Here is a 24154-nt window from a genome sequence, read left to right on the forward strand (position 1 = left end):
ATCGGCGGAAATAAAAAACACTTCAGGCGCTATGAGCACCGACTACGCGTACGAGTATTGTTTACTTCGGGTGTCGAAAAAAAAATTCGGGTGTAGAGTAGGAACGTGTTCAAATTGTACTTCGCGTGTCGAAAAATTCGGATACAACCGGTACGACAAAAATTGCTTACTTCGTGTCGAAATAAAATTCGGGTGTAGAGTAAAAATTTGCTCGAATTTTACTTCGGATGTTGGAAAATTCGGATGTAGAGGTTCCACTGTACTGTATATATATTTCATATAATAATAAGAGTGATATTATTGTACACAAAAAGTTAACAAGATATTTAATAATACAAATATGTAACTTGATAATCTACATGATTTTACATGCTTTAATTAAAAAAAAATGTTGTGAACAAATTTTGAGTTTGTCTTCAAGACTTTTATCCTACAACACCGGTTTCGTCGCCACTAAAGATATAAGGAGTTCTATAACGATTTCACATTCAATCATAAAGACGTTCAGACCTTGAAGCGTGGACCTATACTAAATTACCTTAGTATATTAGGTTACCACGCCCTAAGTGCGTGTGATACACTCAAGGTGCAAAAGTGTGTATTGAATATGATGGTCCACTGGACACCGCATCCATCTGCGTCAATGCATATGCCTAGCGGTCCCAAGCTCTTTTTGCAGAAATGCAGCAGCGAAATCCTGCACGCGCAAAGTGGGAATGACTCTAAAAGATGTACAAGTCGTTGTTGCATTGGCAAAACATTGCGTGAAAGTAGCCTTAGTAAGGTAAGGGAATGTAAAATGAGATAGGGTATGATAATGTGAGATTAGGTACTGTAAAATGAGATTAGGTAAGTTAATGTGAGATTAGATACCTTAAAGTGATAATGAGAGCTAAATTACGTGAGATTAGATACCTTAAAGTGAGATCAGGTAAGGTAAGGCCATGTAATGTGAAGTTAGGTAAGGTAAAAGTAGGTGAAGTGAGGTTGGGTAAGGTGGTAAAACTTCAGAAGCATGCCACCCTCGATATTAATAATAATAATCACCTACATGGAAAGAGCATGTGAAAAGCTATATAAGAATTGTACTAATCATATGAGAGATTGAAAGAGGTGGAATTAAATGAGATTGATAAGTTTTAACCTCAAATTTTCCCTAAGTCAGGAGAGACATTTCCTCAACAGCAATGTTTACTTTTAATCACATTTTGGAAAATTCCAAGTTACCCCTAAAGCCATTCTGTACTGCTAAGGTTACTCTGGGGGTAGGTCTATAATCTGTAAAATTATAGTTACGGACGGGACGACATTTCGACCAAAAAATATATTTTCCCGTAGTAAATAACACGTTTTAACCGAATTTGACCTTCATTAGAAAAGCTTGTCCCGTCCATAACTATAATAAAACCCTATTAACTAGCATAAATTACCAGAACTCGAAAAATATAAGACTAGGCTATAAAATACACTTCTATCAAGCTAGTTTAACATTAAGAAAGAGGACGACTTTAACTGTTAAATCATTTGAATTTCAATGAAGTTATTACACATTACCTTCACAGTGAAAGAAACAAGAAATGCACAGAACAGTTCAATGTATACAAACTTTTCCTGTTGTCATGGGCAGCGTTGCCAGATGGGTTAGTCTAAAAATCCACAAGACTCATGATAAAAAAATCCACAAAACTTCCCATTTCCGCAAATAAATTTTCTTCTGACCCTACAGGCTTTACTAATATAGAAATTACTCGCTATACTTCATACAAGTGCAAGTAAACTAACTGCAACAATATAAAGGTTTACTCATCTTCATTTCTTCTTCATAGAAATTTGAACAGCATATCCCCATCAGACATCTTAAATCCCCAAATCTAGGGATAAATTCCCATATCTGGTAACACTGGACATGGGAGCGTAACAAGGGTTCACGTTCCATAAAATGAAAGGTTCCATCATATTTCAAAGCCTTTTCACTTACTTATTCTACACTCTTAGTGATCTTGGCCCTCCCGAGTCCCGATACATTAAAATCTGCACTGAATTGCTGGTATAAACTGGAATTATAGAACTAGCGTTAGTGAGGTTGATAGTAATAAACTAAAACATTATTCTTGAAAGATATATAAAAAGATTTCGAAAGAGAAAGGAGCTTCATTTATACATAAAAGTACAGAATTATAATCTACTTTTAAGTAGACCACAACTAAACCTCTTCAAAATTAATGAAAATTATACTATTCGTTTTGAAAATATAACTTAATACTGGATTTATTAGCATCTTCACTATAATGTATTTCATCCCATTTTCTATAGGTTGACTAAATATGAAAAATTAGAACTATCCTGATACTCTGCTTTCTATATAGGCCTTACTGTATACGAGAAACCCATTCTCTCTCTCTCTCTCTCTCTCTCTCTCTCTCTCTCTCTCTCTCTCTCTCTCTCTCTCTCTCTCTCTCTCTCTCTTTCGAACTATATATATCTTTCAGTAATAATTCATTGTACTATTATCAATTTCACTACTGCTACTTATAGTCCCAGGAGAGAGAGAGAGAGAGAGAGAGAGAGAGAGAGAGAGAGAGAGAGAGAGAGAGAGAGAGAGAGAGTATAGCCTTCGGAATAATATATCCTTGCTGTATATCAGTAGCCAATATGTCTCGGCTCAAAGTTTTGTAGGATCCTAAAATAACTTATCAAAAGTAATGATGACCCCCGGTATGTCCCCTATCAACGAGAGAGAGAGAGAGAGAGAGAGAGAGAGAGAGAGAGAGAGAGAGAGTGTGTGTGAGTGTGTGTGTGTGTGTGTGTGTGTGTGTGTGTGTGTGTGGTTGCTAATCTTCTAAAATGAAATAGGCCTTAACACCTTGAGTGTTTGTCCTTTAAATTGTTATGTGAAGATATGAATGGGGTGTTTGGGGGAGCATATATAGTTCAACCAGCTGAGTCATCAGCAGCCATGAACCAGTACCTGGTCCTAGCTTGGGTGTAGTGGAATTGGGTGCTGGAGTATGTATATATGGTTAGTTTTTATGCATTGTCCTGTCTCTGCGGTATTGTTACTGTTCCTAGCCTATCCCATTAACGAGCGACCTTTAGATGTAAAGATAATTTAGCTTGTTCTTGAGGCAACAAATGCCAAACAATATCTGGTACCTGGTTAGGTCTTTGTTCTAACTTGGAATACTGTAATATTATGTTGCTGATGACCCAGTATTTCATTCCAATATCATTACAAGTCCCTAATTCGACAAATTATTATAAATCCCATTATCATTTTCTCACGAATGCTCAAGACAGTCTAAAATAGCCTAAAATATCCTTTGACAAGGGATTCTTGCTTAGACAAAACATTGCTTTTGAGAAAACAGGTTACAGATAACAAGACAAGAGATGAACGGTCAACTCAGAAGCTCGATAGAATTTACACATACACACCGTGAACAATCAATAAAACGATCTCTCTCCTAGTTTTCTAAAGATACGATAGAAAAATATTCCTGAATTATGCACAACAGGGATGTACAAGAGGAAAACTTGTGTTCACGGATGTACAATGGATCTTCATCTGCATAAGAACACCAATATGAATACATTAGTTCGTAATCTGAGAAGTGTATCTGCATCTCCACATAAATCTTCTTGCAATCCTTGCAATCCAAAGACGCCATCGTTTACTGTCCCAGTGTCACAGGTATAAGCAAAAAAAAAAAAGTCATCATAATCCCTAATAATGATAAGAAAAACAGAACTTAGTTGTGATTTCGCATAATAGGAACTTTTACTCAAATACTTGAGTTTAAGTTAGAGTACAATTAATGGTTAAGATCTACAAAAAAAGAATAAAAATGCCATTTCTCTTTCGATTATTATACTTGTGGATGTCAACATTCTGTACCATGGTCTTCCATTGTCTTGGGTTAGAGTTCTCCTGCTTGAGGGTACACTCGGGCACATTATTCTATCTAATTTCTCTTCCTCTTATTTTGTTAAAGTGTTTATAGTTTATAAAGGAAATATTTATTCTAATGTTGTTACTGTCATTAAAATATTTTATTTTTCCCCTTTTCCTTTCCTCACTATGTTATTTTCCCTGTTGGGGCCCCCGGGATTATAGAATCCTGCTTTTCCAACTAGGGTTGTAGCTTAGCAAATAATAATAATAATAATAATAATAATAATAATAATAATAATAATAATAATAATAATAATGCGTAATGAGTGACTTTGAATCCAAATATACATACATTTCTTGCAAGACCAGATTCAGTATTTTACAAAAATCAAATGGTAAATCTAATATTAATTGCCATTTGTCTCTCATGTAAGATAAAATCTACGGTATAACGCTTTGGAACTTGTCACCGCTTCTGCTTTTCCTTTAAACCTGTCTTCGATAAAGATGTTTCGTCGTGGTCCCACCCAGCATTTACCCTGATTGGATTGCTGTCTTTATCAGCCACGAACTGTTCCTTGTGATCATATCTTCATTTTTTCCTGAAATGTAGCTAAGTATTTTGTCTTGCCACTATTTTATTATTATTATTATTATTATTATTATTATTATTATTATTATTATTATTATTATTATTATTATTGAAATCTAAGCTGCAATCCTAGTTGGAAAAAGATGTTCCTACTCCTCATTACGGAAAAGAAACCGAGAGGTAAAAATATAAAAGTTGTATAAGAAAACAAAACAAATTACGAAAAGTGTTGAAGTAAAATTAATAACTATACTATAAAATATGAATCGAGACTTAAACAACCTACTAGATCGGTAAAATTTTTCCTTCGATTTATCTAGTCTTGATCCTTTTTTATGTTTTTTTTTGTATTTCTAACAAGAGGTTGACATCATACACTAAAACAAAGGAAGATCGATCTCTATTCAAGTTTAAAAACTGAACGGTTTCGAGTTCACAGATAATTCTTACCCTAGCCCATTGCGTTTTCTTTCTCTTGCAACCAGTGTTGCCAGATATGGGGATTTATCCCTAGATTTTGAGATTTATTCCTGGATAGTTTCTCATGGGGATATTCCGTACAAATTTCTATGAAGAAGAAACAAAGATGAGTAAACCTTTATATTGTTGCAATTAGTTTGCTTGCGCTTATATGAATTATAATTAATAATTTCTGAGTAAAGCCTACATGATCAGAAATAAATATATTTGTGGAAAAGGGGATTTTTGGGTTGTTTTGATGAATTTTTATTATGAGTTTTGGAGATTTTTACACTAATCCATCTGGCAACACTGCTTGCAACAAGCTAACAAACAACAGGGTATCTTGGATGACCTCATTAAAACAGTTCGATTTAGTCATTATAAGTCACCCGATGAGGATGAAGATCCAGTGTTAATTATGTTAATTAATTCTTCAGTACCCGATTATGAGTTCGTCTCTCATATTTGACCTCAGAGCAATTACCCAAAGTATTTCTGGAGTTTATTTTGCTTTCTTGAAATTTACTAAAGAAGTACACTAACAAATTCAACTTATTATTATTACTAGCTAAGCTACAACCCTAATTGGAAAAGCAAGATGCTACAAGCCCAAAGGCTCCAACAGGGAAAAGTAGCCCAGTGAGGAGAGGATATAAGGAAATTAATAAACGATCTGAGAAATAATGAACTATTAGAATAACATTTTAACAAACAGTAACATCAAAACAGATATTTCATGTTTTTGACAAATTTCGAAAAACTATTATGAATATTTTTTTTCCGACAAATGAATGGACTTCATTGAATTTGGATATGAATTAGGAATTGCTCCTCTGCTTTCGAGAAATTAATTCTTTCGTAATAGATGATTTTTGCAATTTATACTTTATTACCAGCAATTCATAAGGCTTTCCTATGTAATAATAGTGATTTTAATTCTGTATGCAAAGTTAATATTGTTATGACATCGATGACTGAATCTCTCTCTCTCTCTCTCTCTCTCTCTCTCTCTCTCTCTCTCTCTCTCTCTCTCTCTCTCTCTCTGTGGTAAAAAAATCATATCAAAGTTCGCCTCATGAACATGCAAAGAAAAATTATCAAATATTTATATTCTATAAAAACCTTGAAACCATTCGGGGGGGGGGGACGGGAACTCTGTTTATTTCAATTTCCTGAGCGCTGTCTTTATGATAATGTGACTTTTTATGCGAGTTTATCTTATGATAAAGAACCAGAACAATGTGTTGTCCGACTAGATAAAACTAGATCTTACAAAATTAGATGCAGTCCTTTCCTAACTGGACTATTTTTCCCTGTTGGGGCCCTTGGGCTTATAGCATCTTTCTTTTTCCAACCAGGGTTATAGCCTAGCTTAAAATAATAATAATAATAATAATAATAATAATAATAATAATAATAATAATAATAATAATGAGGACGTTAAATCGAAACACCCGAATTACTTCCGGAGTCGGTTCCACGTTGTTTGTTCAAATATCGAAATTGAAATTCTGCAGACTAAAATTTCATTAGCAACACAGTGTACTTTGCTGAAACTAAATTGTAAAAGAGCAAATTGAATTCCATTTACCTTGATGGCGGTCCATTAGAAACATCCTTGCCTTGGGATCTGTCAGACTGTGGTTCGAGTTTTGTTCAAGCTCGATAGTTTCTTGTAGTGTCTGCAACCTCACCATCCTTGTGAGCTAAGGATTGGGATTTTGGGGGAGCCTATAGCTAGGGCCGGCCCAAAACATTCTATTATTCCTTCGAATAATTTACATTATATACTTGAAATGTAACAAAGTGCGAATTAAAGCCATGATTTGTAGTTTATTCATTATATAAGATCGATAAAATATAAGTATTTACTTTAACATCGAATATTGGCCAAATGTTCCTCTATAGCTCACTCAAACCAGCAGAGAGATTAAATCGGTCATTAAATCAAGCTTTAGAGTTCATCCTACTCCTTATGACGTCACAAAGACGCATTTTTCTTATGTATCCCTCTGATAAAATATGTTACTAAAACACTTATAATAGACCGTTCCCATGTGTTATGAATAAAATATATCTTAAATTCTCTTAAAAACAAAAACAAAAAATCTTCAGGTCCGTCCTCATGTTGAAAGATATTTTATGGAAATGCGGCAAGTTTTTCGAACAGCAACTCTTACGTTCCCCGTAACTCACTCTTGGCGGGATAGTCCAGTCCTCTGATTGGCTGTATCATTTCAGCTGTGATTGGTGGTTGCCTTTTAAAACAATTTCACACAGATACATCTAACATCGTAGCCAGAACCAAATTACTTATTCCTTCAAAAAGGACGTATTTATTTTGCTTACCCGTTTGAACAAGAGCTATGATCTATTGTAATAAAAAAAAAATATATAATATTTTGAGTTTGTATTTATAAAAAAATCAATTTTTAAGTCTTAATCTATCTACAATAAGTATAGATATTTTACCTATACCCAGTTGAATTCATTCATAAAATATGAGATTGCGTGACGTCAAATATAATGAGTCACACGCAATAATTTCGTTAAAAGGGACTTTTTCTGTCTCATCTCCATCTATAAGTTTACTATCGTTCTTCTATTTTAAAGGTAATAATATTCTATCACTAAATTATATTTAGTCTTGAATTTTTTTCTATAAAATTTGCTGTTTTTATCTGAAATATGTATACTGCTGGTATCTTACACTATCTTTCCTTTAAAAACATGATTTTGTTCAATTACTTTAAACATGAAATATAACAAAATACGAATTAAAGTTACGTTGTTACTTTACTATTACGCTCTACATAATAATAGTCACCGGTTCTAACATAATCTTAACATTTTTAGATTTACCATCAAGAGCTGACCTAGGGAGGAATGACAGGTGCCTCTTGCCAACTGGCCGCCCCGCAAATAAGTTTGCGGCTACTCTATCACATTATAGATAACTGCAAAGCTTTTAAGCTTATATTTATTATTATAATTAAGCTTATTTTACATATACAACAACTAAACTAATAATGAAATTCTTAGTCTTCACTTTTATCTCATTCTACATTGAAATCAGTTGGGATAACACCTTGCTATCATCAGTTTTGGCAACCTATTGTGGTCAGTCTGGACTTTTTAAATTCTTTCATATGCACTGCCCTATGTATGCAACCAGATCCCTGCACGGATTTTGCAACATACCTACGTCTATGTCTTGTTTCATTAATTGTCCTAATTTTGGGCATGAAAATAAGTGTTCTGTAGTACCTTAAAAATTCATCAGCTCCGTCCCCCCCCCCACAGCTAGAGCGTTTAAAAGAAATTTTACGGAAATTCTGGCAGGCTTTTCGTACAGCAAATCATAAGAAACTCTTTTTGCCGGTAAATTCCTGTCCTCTGATTGGTCAAATCTTCCTCACCTGTAATTGGCGGTTCTCTCCGGTTATTATAGTTCACAAACAATCACACACACATCTGACATAGTAGCCAAAAGCACAGGAAAATATCCCTTCAAATTTTGACGTAAGTTTTTTAACCATGTTTATAGAGTTTGGTTAACATCATTTTCAAACTTGTCTTAAAAATGTTATTAGAAGGAATTTGGCCTTAATTTCAATCATCTTTAATGACGAATCTTTGCATTATTTTCATTAGGGTTATTTTGTGTTATATCAAAAGTCAACTATTATTTGCATGCTATCAAGATTCTTTAGTCCACTTTTACAGAATATAAAATTTCAACCAAAAATTCTGTTAAACTTAGAAAGGTTGTTTTTATTGCTGCAGAAAAAAGGAGCTAAAATGAACTGAAATGGAGAAGAAAACTGACGTGAGTGAACCTAAACCTTCGTCAGCATTACAAAGCATAATCAATGTACTGCACGAATTAAAGTAGATTTATCTTCAGATATGGGTGATATCAAACTGGCTGATCATTGAAAAGGAGAATGTGCTGACATGGCCTACAATCAGCATAATTTAAGGACAATACATTAATTAAAATAGTTACTGTATACACATGATAAGTGCACTCTTATTTTAAATTTTATATCTTGACATGAAAAGAAATGTTGAATGTTTGATTATGGCTCATCAGAAATGCTATTACAAAAAAAAAAAAGAAAAAAAAAACTATTGTACACCGTAAAAAATATGTATCAAATAACAATGAAATGTTTGCAAATAAAACATATGAAACTTGTATATTGTACACTTTTTACAATAATTTAATTTTTTTTTTAACCTCTGATATGCATCTATGATAAAATATTTAAGACTTATCACATAACTCCACGGCAATATTATAGATACAGAAGTAAATGTTACATTTTAAATAAAGCTCTAAAATAACAAAAGAAAAATAGGCATTGATAAAATGGTAATGGTTAATAATAATTATTAGTCTCTCTCTCTCTCTCTCTCTCTCTCTCTCTCTCTCTCTCTCTCTCTCTCTCTCTCTCTCTCTCTCTCCATAAATACATTAACATGTTACTGTATGTCACAATTAAAAATCAATATTTTCCTCAATAGAATCATGTTAATTGAACAAATAATTACCACATGAAATGAAATTTGATAAAAAAATATCCACATACGATAAATCGGGCAACTCCTATCTTATCTTGTAGTCATGCATAGTCTGTTAGTATCAATATGTCAACTTATCCAAGAAAATCAACGATGTATAAAATGAGATTTCTGTTATCTTATTTATCTCCAGAAGTAGTGTGAGGTTGAATGCCATTTCAAGCATTGTAAGCTTGTTCTTCCCACAGGATAGAACAATAACTAGACAGAGTTTGGTGAGTATATACAGACTTTTTACTTATATTAGCAGTAATTAACACGTTTGTTCTTTTATTTCATTTTTCTCTGAATGCCTTTGAAATTAATTTCAAAGACATTTTAGATAGATAAGGAATTATTCTTATATTAATTTTGCTATCAAAGGACTTGGTGACACCGAAATGTTTGATAATTTCCTCCTTTTATAAGTGCTTGGAAAGCTAATTCAAAGGTTTCATAATTTCCCCCTTTTACAGCCGTGTAGAAATTTCATTTAATAATGGATGATTTTTTCTTTTTATAGCTGCATAAAAAATATATAAAATTATGATTTTCACCCCATTTCTTTCCACCCACCTACAAAAAAATCAAGGAAAATATCTTAAAGTTTTGCTGTTTTATCAGAGAAGAATATAAAACCCTCGTGTTTTTTCTCTATTTATATCTTTTTACTTCTTTTTCTCAGATTTAGATCTGCCCCTGTGATGTCTCAACCAGCGAGCCCCATCAAGTAAGTCAAATTTGTTTTAAACTGTTTGTTCAGCAATGCTATATCTTTCTCTTCATTGTCATTTAAATTCTTTATATTATTATCATTACTAGATAAGTTACAACAATAGTTGGAGAAACAGAATGCTACAAGCCCAAAGGCTCCAACAGCAGACCAGTGAAAAAAAGAAAAAAGAAAATAATAATTAAACTACAATATGGAAGTAATGAATAAAAAATACAAAATATTCTAAAATCAGCAACAATGCTAAGATAGGAAGACACTCCAAAATCAAATCATTGGACTCTAGACTTATGTAGTACCATAGCCTCTGTACCATGGTTTTCCACTATCGTGGGGTAGAGTTCTCTGCTTGAGGGTACACTCACACTTGGGCACACTATTCTATCTTATTCTCTGTCTCTTGAAGTTCTTATAGTTTATATATGAATGATCTATTTTAATGTTGTTACTGTTCTAAAAAATATTTTATTTCAATTGTTCATTACTTCTCTTGTAGTCTATTTATTTCTTTTCCTCACTCGGCTATTTTTCCTTGTTGGGCCTCTTAGACTTATCGCATCAGGCTTTTCCAACTAAAGTTGTAGCTTAGATAATAATAATAATAATAATAATAATAATAATAATAATAATAATAATAATAATAATAATAATAATATAAACTAAAGAATGAGTCTTATGTCAATTTGTTTAACAAAATAGAATTTATAAAAAGTTTGAACTTCTAAATTTTATTGATTACACCTCTCAATTAGAAAGATCAATAAACAATTTAGTTATTATTATCATCATTATCCTCATTATTATTATTATTATTATTATTATTATTATTATTATTATTATTATTATTATTAGTAGTAGTAGTAGTAGTAGTAGTATTATTATTATTATCACTTGCTAAGTTACAACCCAAGTTGGAATAGCAGGATGCTATAAGCCCAAGAGCTCCAACAGGGACAAGAGCCCAGTGAGGAAAGGAAATAAACAAACTACAAGAGAATTAATAAACAATTAATATCAGATATTTTAAGGACAGTAAAAACATTAAAATAAAAATTTTATATATGAATCATAAAAAAACTAAAAAAAACAAGAGGAAGAAAAATAAGATGCAATAGTGTGCCCGAGTGTACCCTCAAGCAAGAGAACTCTAACTCAAGACAGCAGAAGACCATGGTACAGAGGCTATGGCACTACCCAAGACAAGAGAACAATGGTTTGATTTTGGAGTGTCCCTCTCCAAGATGAGCTGTTTTAAATAGCTAAAGTCTCTTCTACCCTTATCAAGAGGAAATTAGCCACTGAACCATCATAGTGCATTTGTTAATCCCTTGAGCGAAGAAGAATAGTTTGTGAATCTCAATGTTCAGCTGTATTTGGACAGAGGAGAATATGTAAAGAATAGGTCAGACTATTCAGTGTATGTGTAGGCAAAGAGAAAATTAGCCTTAACCAGAGAGAAGGATCCAATGTAGTACTGTATGGCTAGTCAAAGGACCCAATATCTACTTAGTGGTAGTATCTCAACAGGTGACTGGTGCCCTGATCAACAAACCTACCTACCTGCAGCTAGAATAAAACTTCTAGAATACTGTCCAGTATTAGGCCTTATGATGGAGAAACCATGACTGTTAGAATTAACTGCATACCTATTACGATGTACAAGATGGTACAGACTGGGAAGATTTCAATGCAATGTATGATTTGAATAATGAAAAATCTTATGCAGCATGCATACAGTACTAACTTAACGATGGTGCCAGATATTAATATCCAGATCAGAAATATGGAATTTAATAAACCGTAAGAGTCTATCCAACAAATTATGAGTTGGCAACTGAAGGCCAAACAAGAGAATAATGCTCGAAACAAGGTAGAATGAAAGAAATAAAAAATTTCTTTAGAACACATTGATCGCTGAAAATCAATTTAAAAGGCTTTCTGAATAAGCCAATTTTTGGTGCAATTGAAGAAGAAACATCAAATGAGCTTCTCAAAAGTAAATTTGCAATCATAAATCACAACTAAAATCTAAATTGATTTTATATAATAGTTAAAGGGACTTGATTTATTAGCAATCATGTTTTGTTAGGGTTTAACTTCATGCCCTATAATTTACACCGTGTACTAATCTTAACTATATCTTTAATGAGGGATTCTACATCACCCTTAGTTTACATTAATATAAAATATTCAGCAAGCTTATATTCTAGTACAAGGCACACATCATACATATATACAGTAGTACGAAAAGTAATGGGCCTGAGGAAACACCAGATATTACAATCCTATAGTCACAGTGGTGTCCATCAACAACCACTCTCTGGAATCCATGACTTACATATTCTATAATGATGTTAAGAAAAGTACAACCTACACCGTTCTTTTCAAGTTTGAAAATAAACTTATCTATCAAAAGGGTAATTCATATCAATGGAATGTATCAGTTTTCATCTCTTTGATATTTATCCACAATTTTATAACTTTACAGGATAACATTCATTCATTTTTATCATATTTAATAATTTAAGAAACATAGGTTCAGTTCATATTCCAATTCAAGGCATCTAAGTACTTTCTCTTTCTAAATCATCATTTAGACCTCAAGTTACCTTGTTAAACTTTTATATCATATGTACCAATCATGAATTTAACATTGCAAGGTTTATTCAAACTTAGACTAACATGAAGTTGGACAGGCTTCAAAAATTATTCTAACAATGCTGTATCATACATAAAAAGGTGAATTAAAAGCAGATTAACCTTGTAAACTAAAAGATTAGGATAAGTAATTGTAGCAATGCAAAAATGTAGATACAATTGTTTTAAATGCAATAATTCTCAAGACATTTTTTTCCAGACCAAATGATGACAATTATTTCAACGGGCAATGGATGAGAAAGGCCTCGTTATGGGAGCAAGTGATGGATACCGGACACAAACACGGAAATTTCTTGATATGGTATCAACTCAATCTTAAGAGCAAGGCTCCTCTGCAGGATGAACATGTCAAAAGAGCTGTCACCCACGTCTACAGGTAACTAATAAATTTAAATTATTCTCTTCTTCCTGATAGACATAACGTGGAAAGCTTATTTCTAGCAAGTTCAACCGCCATTTGTAGCAGCCCAGGCTTTCTAAATGCTGTGTTAGCCTGTTGCAAGACCTTAGCAACAGAATTTCTTCAATAAGATGGAATGGTACAGTACAGTATATAATAAATGATTGAAAGAGGAAATTCCTGTGTAATACTACTAGCTTAAAAAATTTATCAGCCTCATCTAGCAAAGGATCTTTCTTAAGAAGCAATACATGGAGAGCACCTAAGTTTCTACCAAACACATAAAACAAAGTACAATGACACAATTGTCTCTGTACCAGGTCTGATGTAGGATGTACTATTGCCATCTAAGAGGTGGTAATTGACCACAATTGTATTTTATAATTCCTTGATAACTACCATTTACTTTGTACTTATTAACCGCAACAATGGTTAATAAGTAAAATGATGATAATTCATATTGGGATTTCAGCACATTGGTTTTTTGTCTGTCATTAACAAGGATCAGTTGTCTTTCTGATGTTTCTAGCCATCCTGGGAACAAAATGTTTCCCTCATTAAATTTATTTACAGCTTCAGCACAGTTTTGTTACCCGAAGGAAAGCCAGTGTTTGATATCCATTTACAAATAACTTAAGAGAATATAAACGGATGCTGAGATTAAATGGGGGTCTGATCAACACTCCAATGCCTCTTTAATCAGACAGTCAAAACACTTCCTTAAGTGCTTGGCGTGTGCTGCACATCCTTGTATTGCTGCACCAATTGTATTCTTAAAAAAAAAAATTATCATCAATCTATGAGTGAGAGTACAGCCCATTTGCGGCGATTGCCTCTTCCTTCTGATCTTTCAAAAGCACACTAGCTGGTTCGATCTCTGTAATATATGGGCAGGCCAAGAATAGGAGAAAAAGGTTGGCTAACAAGTCATTAAGCCAGATTTGAATAGTGAAAGTATATAATCCTTTAATCTGGTACTCCCTTTAAATTGTTTCCTTAGTTTTGTCTATCAACTTGAAATCCTGTAGCTATAACAAACAACAAAGTTATCTGCTCTAGAAAAATGATCATGCAAAAGGAAAGAATCTGAATTTAGATACCGAATAAATTAATTTCCTCAATTTGTATGGGTTAGAGTATTTTCATATCTGGTGGTTTTAACTTAGCTAACCCTTTGCTAGAACAGGCTCTCAATTTTGGCAGTCCGAGGGTTATTTGCCAGTTATCTGACTTTCAAAAGATGAGTTTGCCCTTTCGTTGACATATCTGATGCATATGAGACACGTTTTACTGCTTGATTGATTCCAAACTTAACAATTACCTTTTCCTTTTCCCATTTAATAAAACTGGTAGAAGCTGTACGCCATTTCTCGTTCATCAGGACGAAGGATATGACACAGGGAACTCTCCATAGTGTGGTATAATGTGAGTGCCAGATCTCCAAGTTTGTCATTTTTTTCCCCTTCATTTAGTGGAGTAAAGAGAGATGTATTAAGGAGAATCAGCAACGCTGCAAATGGTCTTGAAGACCACTCCTAAAATGGTTTTAGTATAGTAAATAAGTTGATAAACATTAATAATAAAACATATTTTCAGACGAGTGCCAAATCTCGGAGTGGCACTTGCTTCACGCAACGGGACTGCGTGGGTAAAGCGAGCCACCAATCCTAATGTGGACTTTCAGGTAAGTGAAACCATAACCTTTTTCATCTTTACATCCACATATGATACAGTATGTTAGTGAAATATCTTGTAATTTAGTTAATGATAGTTAACAACGTAAGGTTAATAAATGGCCTTGAATAAATAAATACTTCATAATAATGAGGAAAGTATTCAATCTACCAAAACCATTAATTTTGCTTCCATTCATTTATTGCTGTACCATCCCAGATGTAATTTCTACTGAACTATCATTGAAAAAATAGTTAACAATACAGTTGAAAACATTCAGAATAAAGAAATTTACCGGTGAACACCAATTTTTGGGGTTCTCTTTGGGCTCCTCTGTAATCAAGAAATGAAGGCAAGACATGAAGGAACCAAATATTGCCTAGAATATACAATAACAATCAATGCATTGCTAAACCAAAATGATAATAAGATCAGCAGTAACTGAATGAATCAGTGATTGCCCGCTATGATGCCCAATGACTCAAATCAGTCAGTCAGTCAGACTTTTCTATCTATTCAAATCTTGATCACTCATGCAAAACAATTTTCATCCTTCCATTGCATTGTTTTTTTTTCATTCTAGATGTACTATCTATAAAAATACTGTATGACAGTCAACTTAGTTTTCTTTATTTTCCTACAAACAGGTTCTTAGAGGTAAGACAGTTGAAGAAGCAAGGGACATCCTCCGCACTTATCGCTACAAAACTGAAACTGGTCCTTTATTCTGTACCTATCTGCTGAAGGATTCTCCAGACAAAATCTCGGACACAGACCCAGAGGACCTAGACCCTGACATGAAACACAGCTGCTTCATGTTCTTTGGTTTCCATCATGGTGTTGTGGATGGTACATCAAACATGTACACAATGGGTTTCTTCATTTCCATGTTAAATGATATCATTTCTAATAAGCCTATAAATGATGATGAACCATTAGGTGAATATTTACCAGAGGATGCAACAGTAAAGGCAATTTTGAATAGGAAAGAAATGATTGAAGCAGATTCCTGTCTTCGAGACAAATTATTTAATGAAAAAGAGGTCCAAAAAAAACATAAGGTAAACATTACACAAGCTTCTGCCATGACATCAACAGAACAGAGAACAGTAACTTTATTGAGGATTCTGAATACGAATGTAACTTTGAAGCTTATACAAAAATGTCGACAAGAGAAAGTCACTGTGAACTCCGCTTTCTCGGCTCTTGCTGGCTTAGCAATGATTGACACCTTAGTAGAATTTGGCATTGTGAAAGATTCCTACTGTGTTCAGAATTTCCACTTAGTTAACCTGAGAAGATACTGGGAAAGTAAACCACCTATTTCCTTAGGCTGCCATATCGGAGGGCCTTTGAAATTGTATACAGAAACACCTAGAAACCTTGGTGATCAGTTTTGGGATTATGTTCGTTCGCTGCATCAAGATATTAAAGAGGGTATTGAAAGTGGGAAAGTGCTTATGGATAACGCACTTCGCTTGCTGGATACTGATGAATTACCATATTCAGAGGAGTTCCTTTTGTCCGACAAAGTATATGAGGGAGATTTTGTGACCTCAAACTTAGGAAATGTGACTCCACTAGTGACAGAGGGAGGAGAACACGTCAAAATCAGCCATGTCATTCGATCAACAACAATCCATTTGATTGAAAACCCAGTTGTGATCAATTTTCATACCTTCAGAGGAAAATTCACCATGATGTTTGACTACAATACTGCTGCTGTACGAAAAGATATTGCTGAGAAGTTCTGTTCCCAGATAGTCAAGCATTTGCTCAACATTTTGGAGTAGAGCGCAGAGAACGTATTCACCTACCGTCAAGTAAATACAGTATTCAATTTCTTGTCTAGCATATCATGCGTATTCGAGAGCGTAGAAATGTCATAAATTACCGTACCCTATACTGTACAATAGTGTACCAACACTTACACAGTACTAGCAGACAATCAGCAATACATATAACAATTCCTTACCATTATTCCTGTGGTTGGCCTGCACACTGCAGTAAGGACAAGCAGTGAGAAAAAAAATACAAAAGTATCCAAAAATGGGTAGCACCAAAATCCCAATTGAGTATCATGAATAATGATGGCAAACTAATGCTAAAGTGACACATAAAGCATACTCTGCAGTGTTAGTTGTTCTCCATGACAACAGGTAGTTTATATCAACACGCTAAAGGTCGTAATTTGAAATTCCGTTACGAAGATCTTTTAAAAGTACCTTATGGGGGCCTGTCTGTAGTGACGAATCATGGCTAATGATAAAGATAGAAAAAAAAATTAGTACAGTAATCAATTAAAGTCATAGCTTACTGTGATATCTGATTGAGCTGGTGTTTTCCTGTCACTATGATCCTTGTGTACATACAAGAAACAATGGATATGAAAGGTATACTGTATAGTATTAAGTGGGTTATCATTTTGATTGTTTCAAACTATATCTACTCTTGCTGCTATAAAGAAAGGTTTGAATCTTAATTTAGAATGAAAATTTTGGAGATATTCTCAGTTTTCTAGGTATAAAGTATAAAATAGGTTTCCACAATAAATGGCAAACCTACTTTTTATTTTCATTTAAGCATAGCAACGTATATACAAAAATAGCTGAAGGATAACATAAAGCATAGTTTTGCTTTTAGGAAATTATATATTTTATGGATGCCCATTTGGGTAATTCTGATATGTTTCGGGGTGTCTGAAAATAGTTATTGGATATGTTTACAGTGTTAAATGCAAGACTGTTACTTCGTCTACATGTGCAGCTGACAATATGGCAAGGGCAGAAACAGGATGCCTTGAGTTTTATATTGTTGAACAGTATGATAGGGACTTACTCAGTACTTACTCTATGATAAGCAGTGTGTTCTGGCACTTGGCCACAATCCTTTACAATCGACATCATAGGTTCAAATATGTTGATACAAAATACAATTTTACAAGATTAAAGTACAGAAAGGAGTTTTAAAGCTGAAGTACGCTCCATCAGAACACTCTGATGTGTTATTTATAATGGTCATGGATGAGATTAAGCTTTGGTTTTTTTTTTTTATTCCGATATTCAGTGTAGTACACTGTATGTGGTATTCATGTATTTTACTAATTTTATTATTTCAATCCTTGGAGATACATATGGAGTATATGTAAATAAAACACTTAACCCTTTTACCCCCGGGCTCTTTGGAAATTTCCAACCCTTAACCCACAAAGGGTTATTTTTTTCCCAGCACATTTTGCAGTATATATTTTTTTAAATTGCTCTAACAGCCTTAATTTTTGTCATAGAGAGGTCAGGTTGGTCTCATTCTCTTGGAAAATGCCTGAATTTTTAAAAAAAATTATCAAAAATATGAGAAAAAATTTTTATAGCATTTTTTTGCAAGGACATACCGGTACGTCCATGGGGGTAAAGGGATGGCTTTTGTGAAACGTACCAGTACGTCCTTTGGAGGTAAAAGGGTTAATTGTTGTTTGTATTTTTGTACTGTATACAGTACTATAGATGTACTAATTTGTCATTAAATTTTAAGAACGGGTGTTGGAGTGTAAATCTTCTATATGAATATGATTTACTAGAGTTGCTAACATTTCATATACAAAAATCATTAACGTATTTGTAAAAATGATCAGCCTTCTTCGAAACATCCTCTTCCTGACAAGGCCTTAATAACTTCCTTACTATTTATGCCTTCTCTCTTCATATTTATAAATGTAATGCCTACAATAAGCCTTCTCCTATTCATGGAAGCAGTGATTTCGAAACATTTACAGATATTAGCTAAAAATAAATATCACCACTGTAAAGTTGGATAACAATATGGGTGGAAGCTAAAGGGAAAAATATAAACAATGAGTAGGTGGTTCAAGTTTCTCTAGTTCAAAAGCATTCATGGCTTTCACAAGTTAAACATGTTCCATGACAAAGCAGCAACTAACGGCATGTAAATTTATCATCCTTGGAAGTTTTTCCTTTGATTTTAAGAGTAGGGATATTTCTAAGGACTCTGGGGGTCTGGGTTGATTTGAATTAATAGAATTTAGGCCATGTCCTGGTGCCAAGACCAAGGTGTGATTGGAAAAAGTTTTAGTTGTAATATGAAGTAAAAATAAAGGTTTAGACAGCAAGATAGAAGGAAAATGAAGCAAGAGGTAGTCATAATGCTAAAATCTTGTGCAGCTATGGAATTGCCACCATGCATGGTTATGACTAAGGGAGGAACAAATGAAAAGTTTGATTTCCTGATTTTTTTTCCCAAAGGAAAAGGTCTTTCATAATCAGTTTAATTTGAAAACACTTCGATGATCTGACTACTTAAGGAAAAATTTTCAATGTAATTTGTATTTTTTTCAAGTCATACAAACGAGTCCTTTAACTACTGAAATTACATTGGTGCGAGCTGGAATCAGTTGTTAAACTTGGACAAAAGTAGTTGGCCAACTGGTGAGGGTGTGGGGCGAGGAGCCTCAGCCCGTCCAGTCGGAGATCATTCATCTTTGACCCAAGAACTGGAGAAGGAAGTTGGATTAAAGCATTCATGTTTGTATGGCTAGAAAAAATGATAATTTAAAAATTTGTTATAACACGACATACAAACCCCTCATCTTTCCATTAGGGAGACATGCTGCTTGGTGGGTCCCATGTAACCCAACCTAGAAGATTCAATTTCTTCCCTGTAGGTGATCAACGCTTGATCTAAAGAGAAGCAAAGTGAGGACCATTACCATCTTTCATTCCAGACTTGCATCTACGCGTTAACAGACAAGATGCAGCCTTGTTCCGTGAGGGAGGTGGACTGGTTGCAGAACTAATTGAGGTTGAGCAGCCACCTAAAGTCCAAGCATTAAGGTGTCAAAGGATGTGGGTACTTTAGCAAGCAAAAAGCTGTAAAGGTGGTCTTGAATCCAAACATTGGTCCACTGACAGGTTTCTTCTAAATGCTAGGGTGGGGTCAAAGCCCATAGCTGGTGTCCCAACACATTGAGCAGTCAAGTAGTATGCTCTACAAACAAAACCAGAAAGCCTGTTACCCAATATCTCTTTCTTGCACCTGACAGAGCTAACAAAAAAAAAAAAAAAAACTTGTCTCTAGCCTGAGGTGTCTGGTACCCTTCAGATAGCACCTCATCGCCTTGCTCATGATCAACACCAGACTTCTCCCAAAGAAAGACGAGATAGAGGACTAGAACAGGGGGGCCATAGGCCACTAGGTTTGGGCAGCATAGTCCGGCACAAACCTGAAGACCTTCCAACCCCGTTTAATGAAAAAGCATGTGTAACTTGCACACCCCTCTTCTCTGATGCTAGCATAAGAACACACTTGCGAGCCATAACTCCTTTCCGGTGACCTCCACAAAGGCTAAGACAGGAATTTGCAAGAGCCTTGTGGGCCACTGTCACATTCCATCTAGGGTGGAACAGCCTGCTTGTAGCTCCTAACAAGCCTAAACAACACCTAGAAGCATAGAGACCTGTACCCTTCCATCGAGAGGTCATACTCAAGTCCGACCGATCTGTAGCCTTTGACAGCTGTGATCGAGAGTTCTCAACAAAAAGTCTGCAAACTGAGTAAAAACTACTCCAATAAAATATCCCTTCTAAAACAGCAGTTGCAGGAAATTAGTCCTCTTTGCCTTGTAGAACAGCTGTAGAGGACCTCTGGAAACATGCGGACATCTTCCACATGTCTGACATAAAGCCTTTCACTCAGAGATGCTGGACAGTCTCCAACCTGAAAGTCACAGACTCCAGGTCTTGAAGCTAATAATGCAGGTACGGCTCACTGAAAAGAACGGACCACAGGGATAGCTCTCACTTGTTTCCTGGTCAGTCACCGGTGTGGCCACTGTGGTAGCCAGATTCCAGTCCTGGGATCCATGGCACAGGATTTGAACACCGAGTCCCGGCCACGAAGCACAGGTGAAATACCGGGTCCAGCCATGTGGCACAGGAGGAACACCAGTCCCAGCCACGTGGCACAGGAAGAACACCAGGTTCCAGCCACATGGCACACATGGGTGGGGACCATGGGTTCACATCCCAAAGGTGGGATTTCAGTTCTCAACTAACTGGACAGGGTGTGTAAAAAAGGTCCCGGTCCAGGCTATTCACTTCGGTCTCCCGTCAAAAAAATAACATCCGAGGCGGGGGACGCCTCTGAATTGCAACTACCCCACAGGGAAACTCCGGTGTAGAAGAAAGATCTGCAAACTGCTAGAGTTCTTCACTTCGCAAGTTCATTATAACCAGTAGTGATCGAACCAGCAGCAGGCCTGAATGGCCGATATTACTGTCACCCTTATATTTTGCATTTCGGATATCAAGAAAGTGGAGGGGAAGTTAATCAACTAATCGCTTGGCACACTAGGTACCGGGTTAGCCTCCTGGCTAGTAGTGGTAACGTGTTTGCCTCGCATTCGCGTGGCAAGAGATCGATCCCCGCCCAGGGCCGTGAGTTTAAGCTGTTTACTGGGGAGGCTACTGCTGTGGTAGGGCACCACAGTGGTGGGTTGGGCTTGCCCGGCTGACGTTCTGGTGAGCATCTATTCTGATGGAACTGGAACTGAAACCAGACACCTTTAACCTTTTGATAAGCAGAGGGTTCGGTTGAGTCTCGGAATTAATATAAACAACTTTCTTCTAGCGAGATAGCGCGAAAGGAGGCAACTTCCGAGGATAAAGTGTTAACTTTGTTTTGAGAAACAAATCTCTTGCACTCCACGATTAAGGGAAAATTGCATCAATGGCACAACCAACGTTTAAGAGCAGCGCAAGCAGATTTTATTCTTCCCTGAGCATCCTTAGTGTCTCGTAGATCATAGCGTGAACGATGATACCATACAAAGATTGGGAAGATTCATTATTCACTCCTTTGATAAGGAGCTGTACCTGTATCAGCACTTTCTCAAAACTTGACCCATTTAAGGAGTAGGACCTTGTAGAGGCTGACTGGTAGTGCAAATGATTACGTGGTTGGGTAGAGATAACATGCTCAGGGAGTGAATCTCTATGATGTGCAATGGCATCAGAATTGTTGCATGGAGGAATTCGCTCACGCGTTGTAATGTCAGCATGCTCTAATACGTCAGCATTCACTGGGATGGCAGAACGTAGACATATTAGGCCGAGTATGCAGTGGAACCAGATACAGTCGAGAAGACAGTCAATACTTAGGCCTTCCAAACAAACTCAACAAAGAGGAAGCAATGGTACAGTACTCTAATAACACATTCCAACCTAAATTGGAGTTGTAGACGGACACTACCAAAGACACAACAGAAGTGGGAGAATTCTGAGATGAGTCCAGAAAATTCTCAAGGACAGCGATGACAAGTACCCCGAGCGTTATGGGGCAGGGTAGCCTCAAATAAATGAATGAGTGAAAGATAGGGAACTCCTAAGTTCCAACAGTGCCAATTCAGTAAGTGGGGACATGGCAACCTTGAACCTAATGGAAATACTTTCACAGGTGGAGCCTCGATAAGCGTTATGCCATCCCGCAAAAATTCTACCAAGATCTTGCCCGTAAGTATAAACTATTGGGAGCATTGGATTAGGCCCCAGACATACTGGGACTGGATCAAGCACAGGCCATAGCCAGATCCTTCTCTGGAAGGGACTTCTGATCACTCAGTCCATGGGGTGGTGACACATTCACAAAATTATCAATACCATATACACTATTGTAACAACCAGTCTCACATATTGAGAAATTTCAACCCATAAAATATGACTTCATATACCTAATGTGTCACGTTAGGTACTTCTGAGTAAACAAATTACAAGAGACTAACCTCTTTACTCAATTTCTTTGTCACATCTTCCACCTAAATGGGGTAGCAAATTATAAGTATCATTAGTAAGGTTGAAATCCCTGCGTAAATGTATACCGTCACATTAAACAAACAAACAAAAATTACTATATGAACAATTAAATACAGAGCAGCTGTTTTGCTTACATTTCAATCATACAACAGTAGACAAAGTAGCATATGACATGTTTATTTTGTATCCCTATTGACTAAGGTAAAAATTTCAAGAAACTATAATGCCAAATATAAAATAAGAAGTTTGGAATCAGGGAATGATGTCAGAAACAAACAAACTTAGTGGAAACCTGTGAATGTGCAAATAGCATATCAAATTGTAAAGGCCAGACTCAGAAGATCATGTTGTCTGAAAACCAAATACAGCTTGAGGCCAGGGACAGCGACGCTGAGGTTCCATGGCAAAAGCAAAAACAAACGCCACAAGGGAAAGGTGAGGAACACGTGGGGATGAGAACACAAAGTAACACATGGAAACACAAGGTGAACGGCCAGGATAAACGAGAGAGAGAGAGAGAGCGGCGAGATGTTATCTACGCAGCGACCAGAAGCTTACTGGCTATCAAGCAAGGCCACACGTGTGACCTGGGTCGCACCTGGGCGAGTATCCTTACGGCCTGGAACGCCGTTGAGAGGCAGCGGAGAGGGGGGGTACCTATACAAAATTCTTGGTCGTGATTTTGAGATCCCAGACTCTCCTAAGAAAGTAGTTCGAGGTAAGTACTCTGTGTTGGAACAAAATGAGTTTAAAAAACCCGAAATATCCTTCGGTACTTTGCTTCAGTCAGCTGATTTGGAAAGCATATAAGAGTCGATCAACTTACAAACTATGGAATAAATTATAACTTGTGTATGTATTTATTTACAATTAGAATATGTCAAAACTACATGCATTATAAGTGGATACAATTGAGAAACATTTCATAAAAAATAGGTTAATTTCAAAGATGCAATATTTTACCACAGGAAATGGACAGTTTTAACAATATACCGTTGCCTAGTCCAAAAGTGCATACAGTATGCTAATTTTTTATCTGGTGTATGTTGCAAACCCTTGAATTTAGTTTCAATGTCTAGAAAACTTGCATATATGGTAATGAAACTTAAATCACAGCCATCATATTCAGTTATAGGAAGCCCGAAGGTCTTTAAGAGAAAATGGAAGTGGGAAATATTGGTCGTCACAGAAATGACCGTTTCTTATTGCTACCAGAAGACAAGGATGGAGCGAACACTTCTTTTTAGCTGTTCTTGCGATGGGAACAGTTTCTCCCACTGGAAGGACAGCTACTTACAATAATGGCCTGGAGATTCAATGGAATATAGCTTACCACAGCCAAAGAGATAAGGAT

General features: G+C 35.6%; 1 protein-coding gene across 1 annotated transcript; it reads left to right on the top strand.

Annotated features, from left to right (window-relative positions):
* The first annotated feature begins 9642 nt into the window (after nt 1-9642).
* Nucleotides 9643-16994, top strand: LOC137649961 (uncharacterized). Its single transcript, XM_068382942.1, has 5 exons — nt 9643-9748; nt 10198-10242; nt 13103-13279; nt 14900-14987; nt 15625-16994. Exons 2-5 carry the CDS (start codon nt 10217-10219, stop codon nt 16768-16770), a joined length of 1437 nt encoding a protein of 478 aa, XP_068239043.1. The 5' UTR covers nt 9643-9748; nt 10198-10216; the 3' UTR covers nt 16771-16994.
* The last annotated feature ends 7160 nt before the right edge of the window (nt 16995-24154 follow it).

The sequence above is a fragment of the Palaemon carinicauda genome, chromosome 11, assembly GCF_036898095.1.
Source record: "Palaemon carinicauda isolate YSFRI2023 chromosome 11, ASM3689809v2, whole genome shotgun sequence".
Classification (NCBI taxonomy): domain Eukaryota; kingdom Metazoa; phylum Arthropoda; class Malacostraca; order Decapoda; family Palaemonidae; genus Palaemon; species Palaemon carinicauda.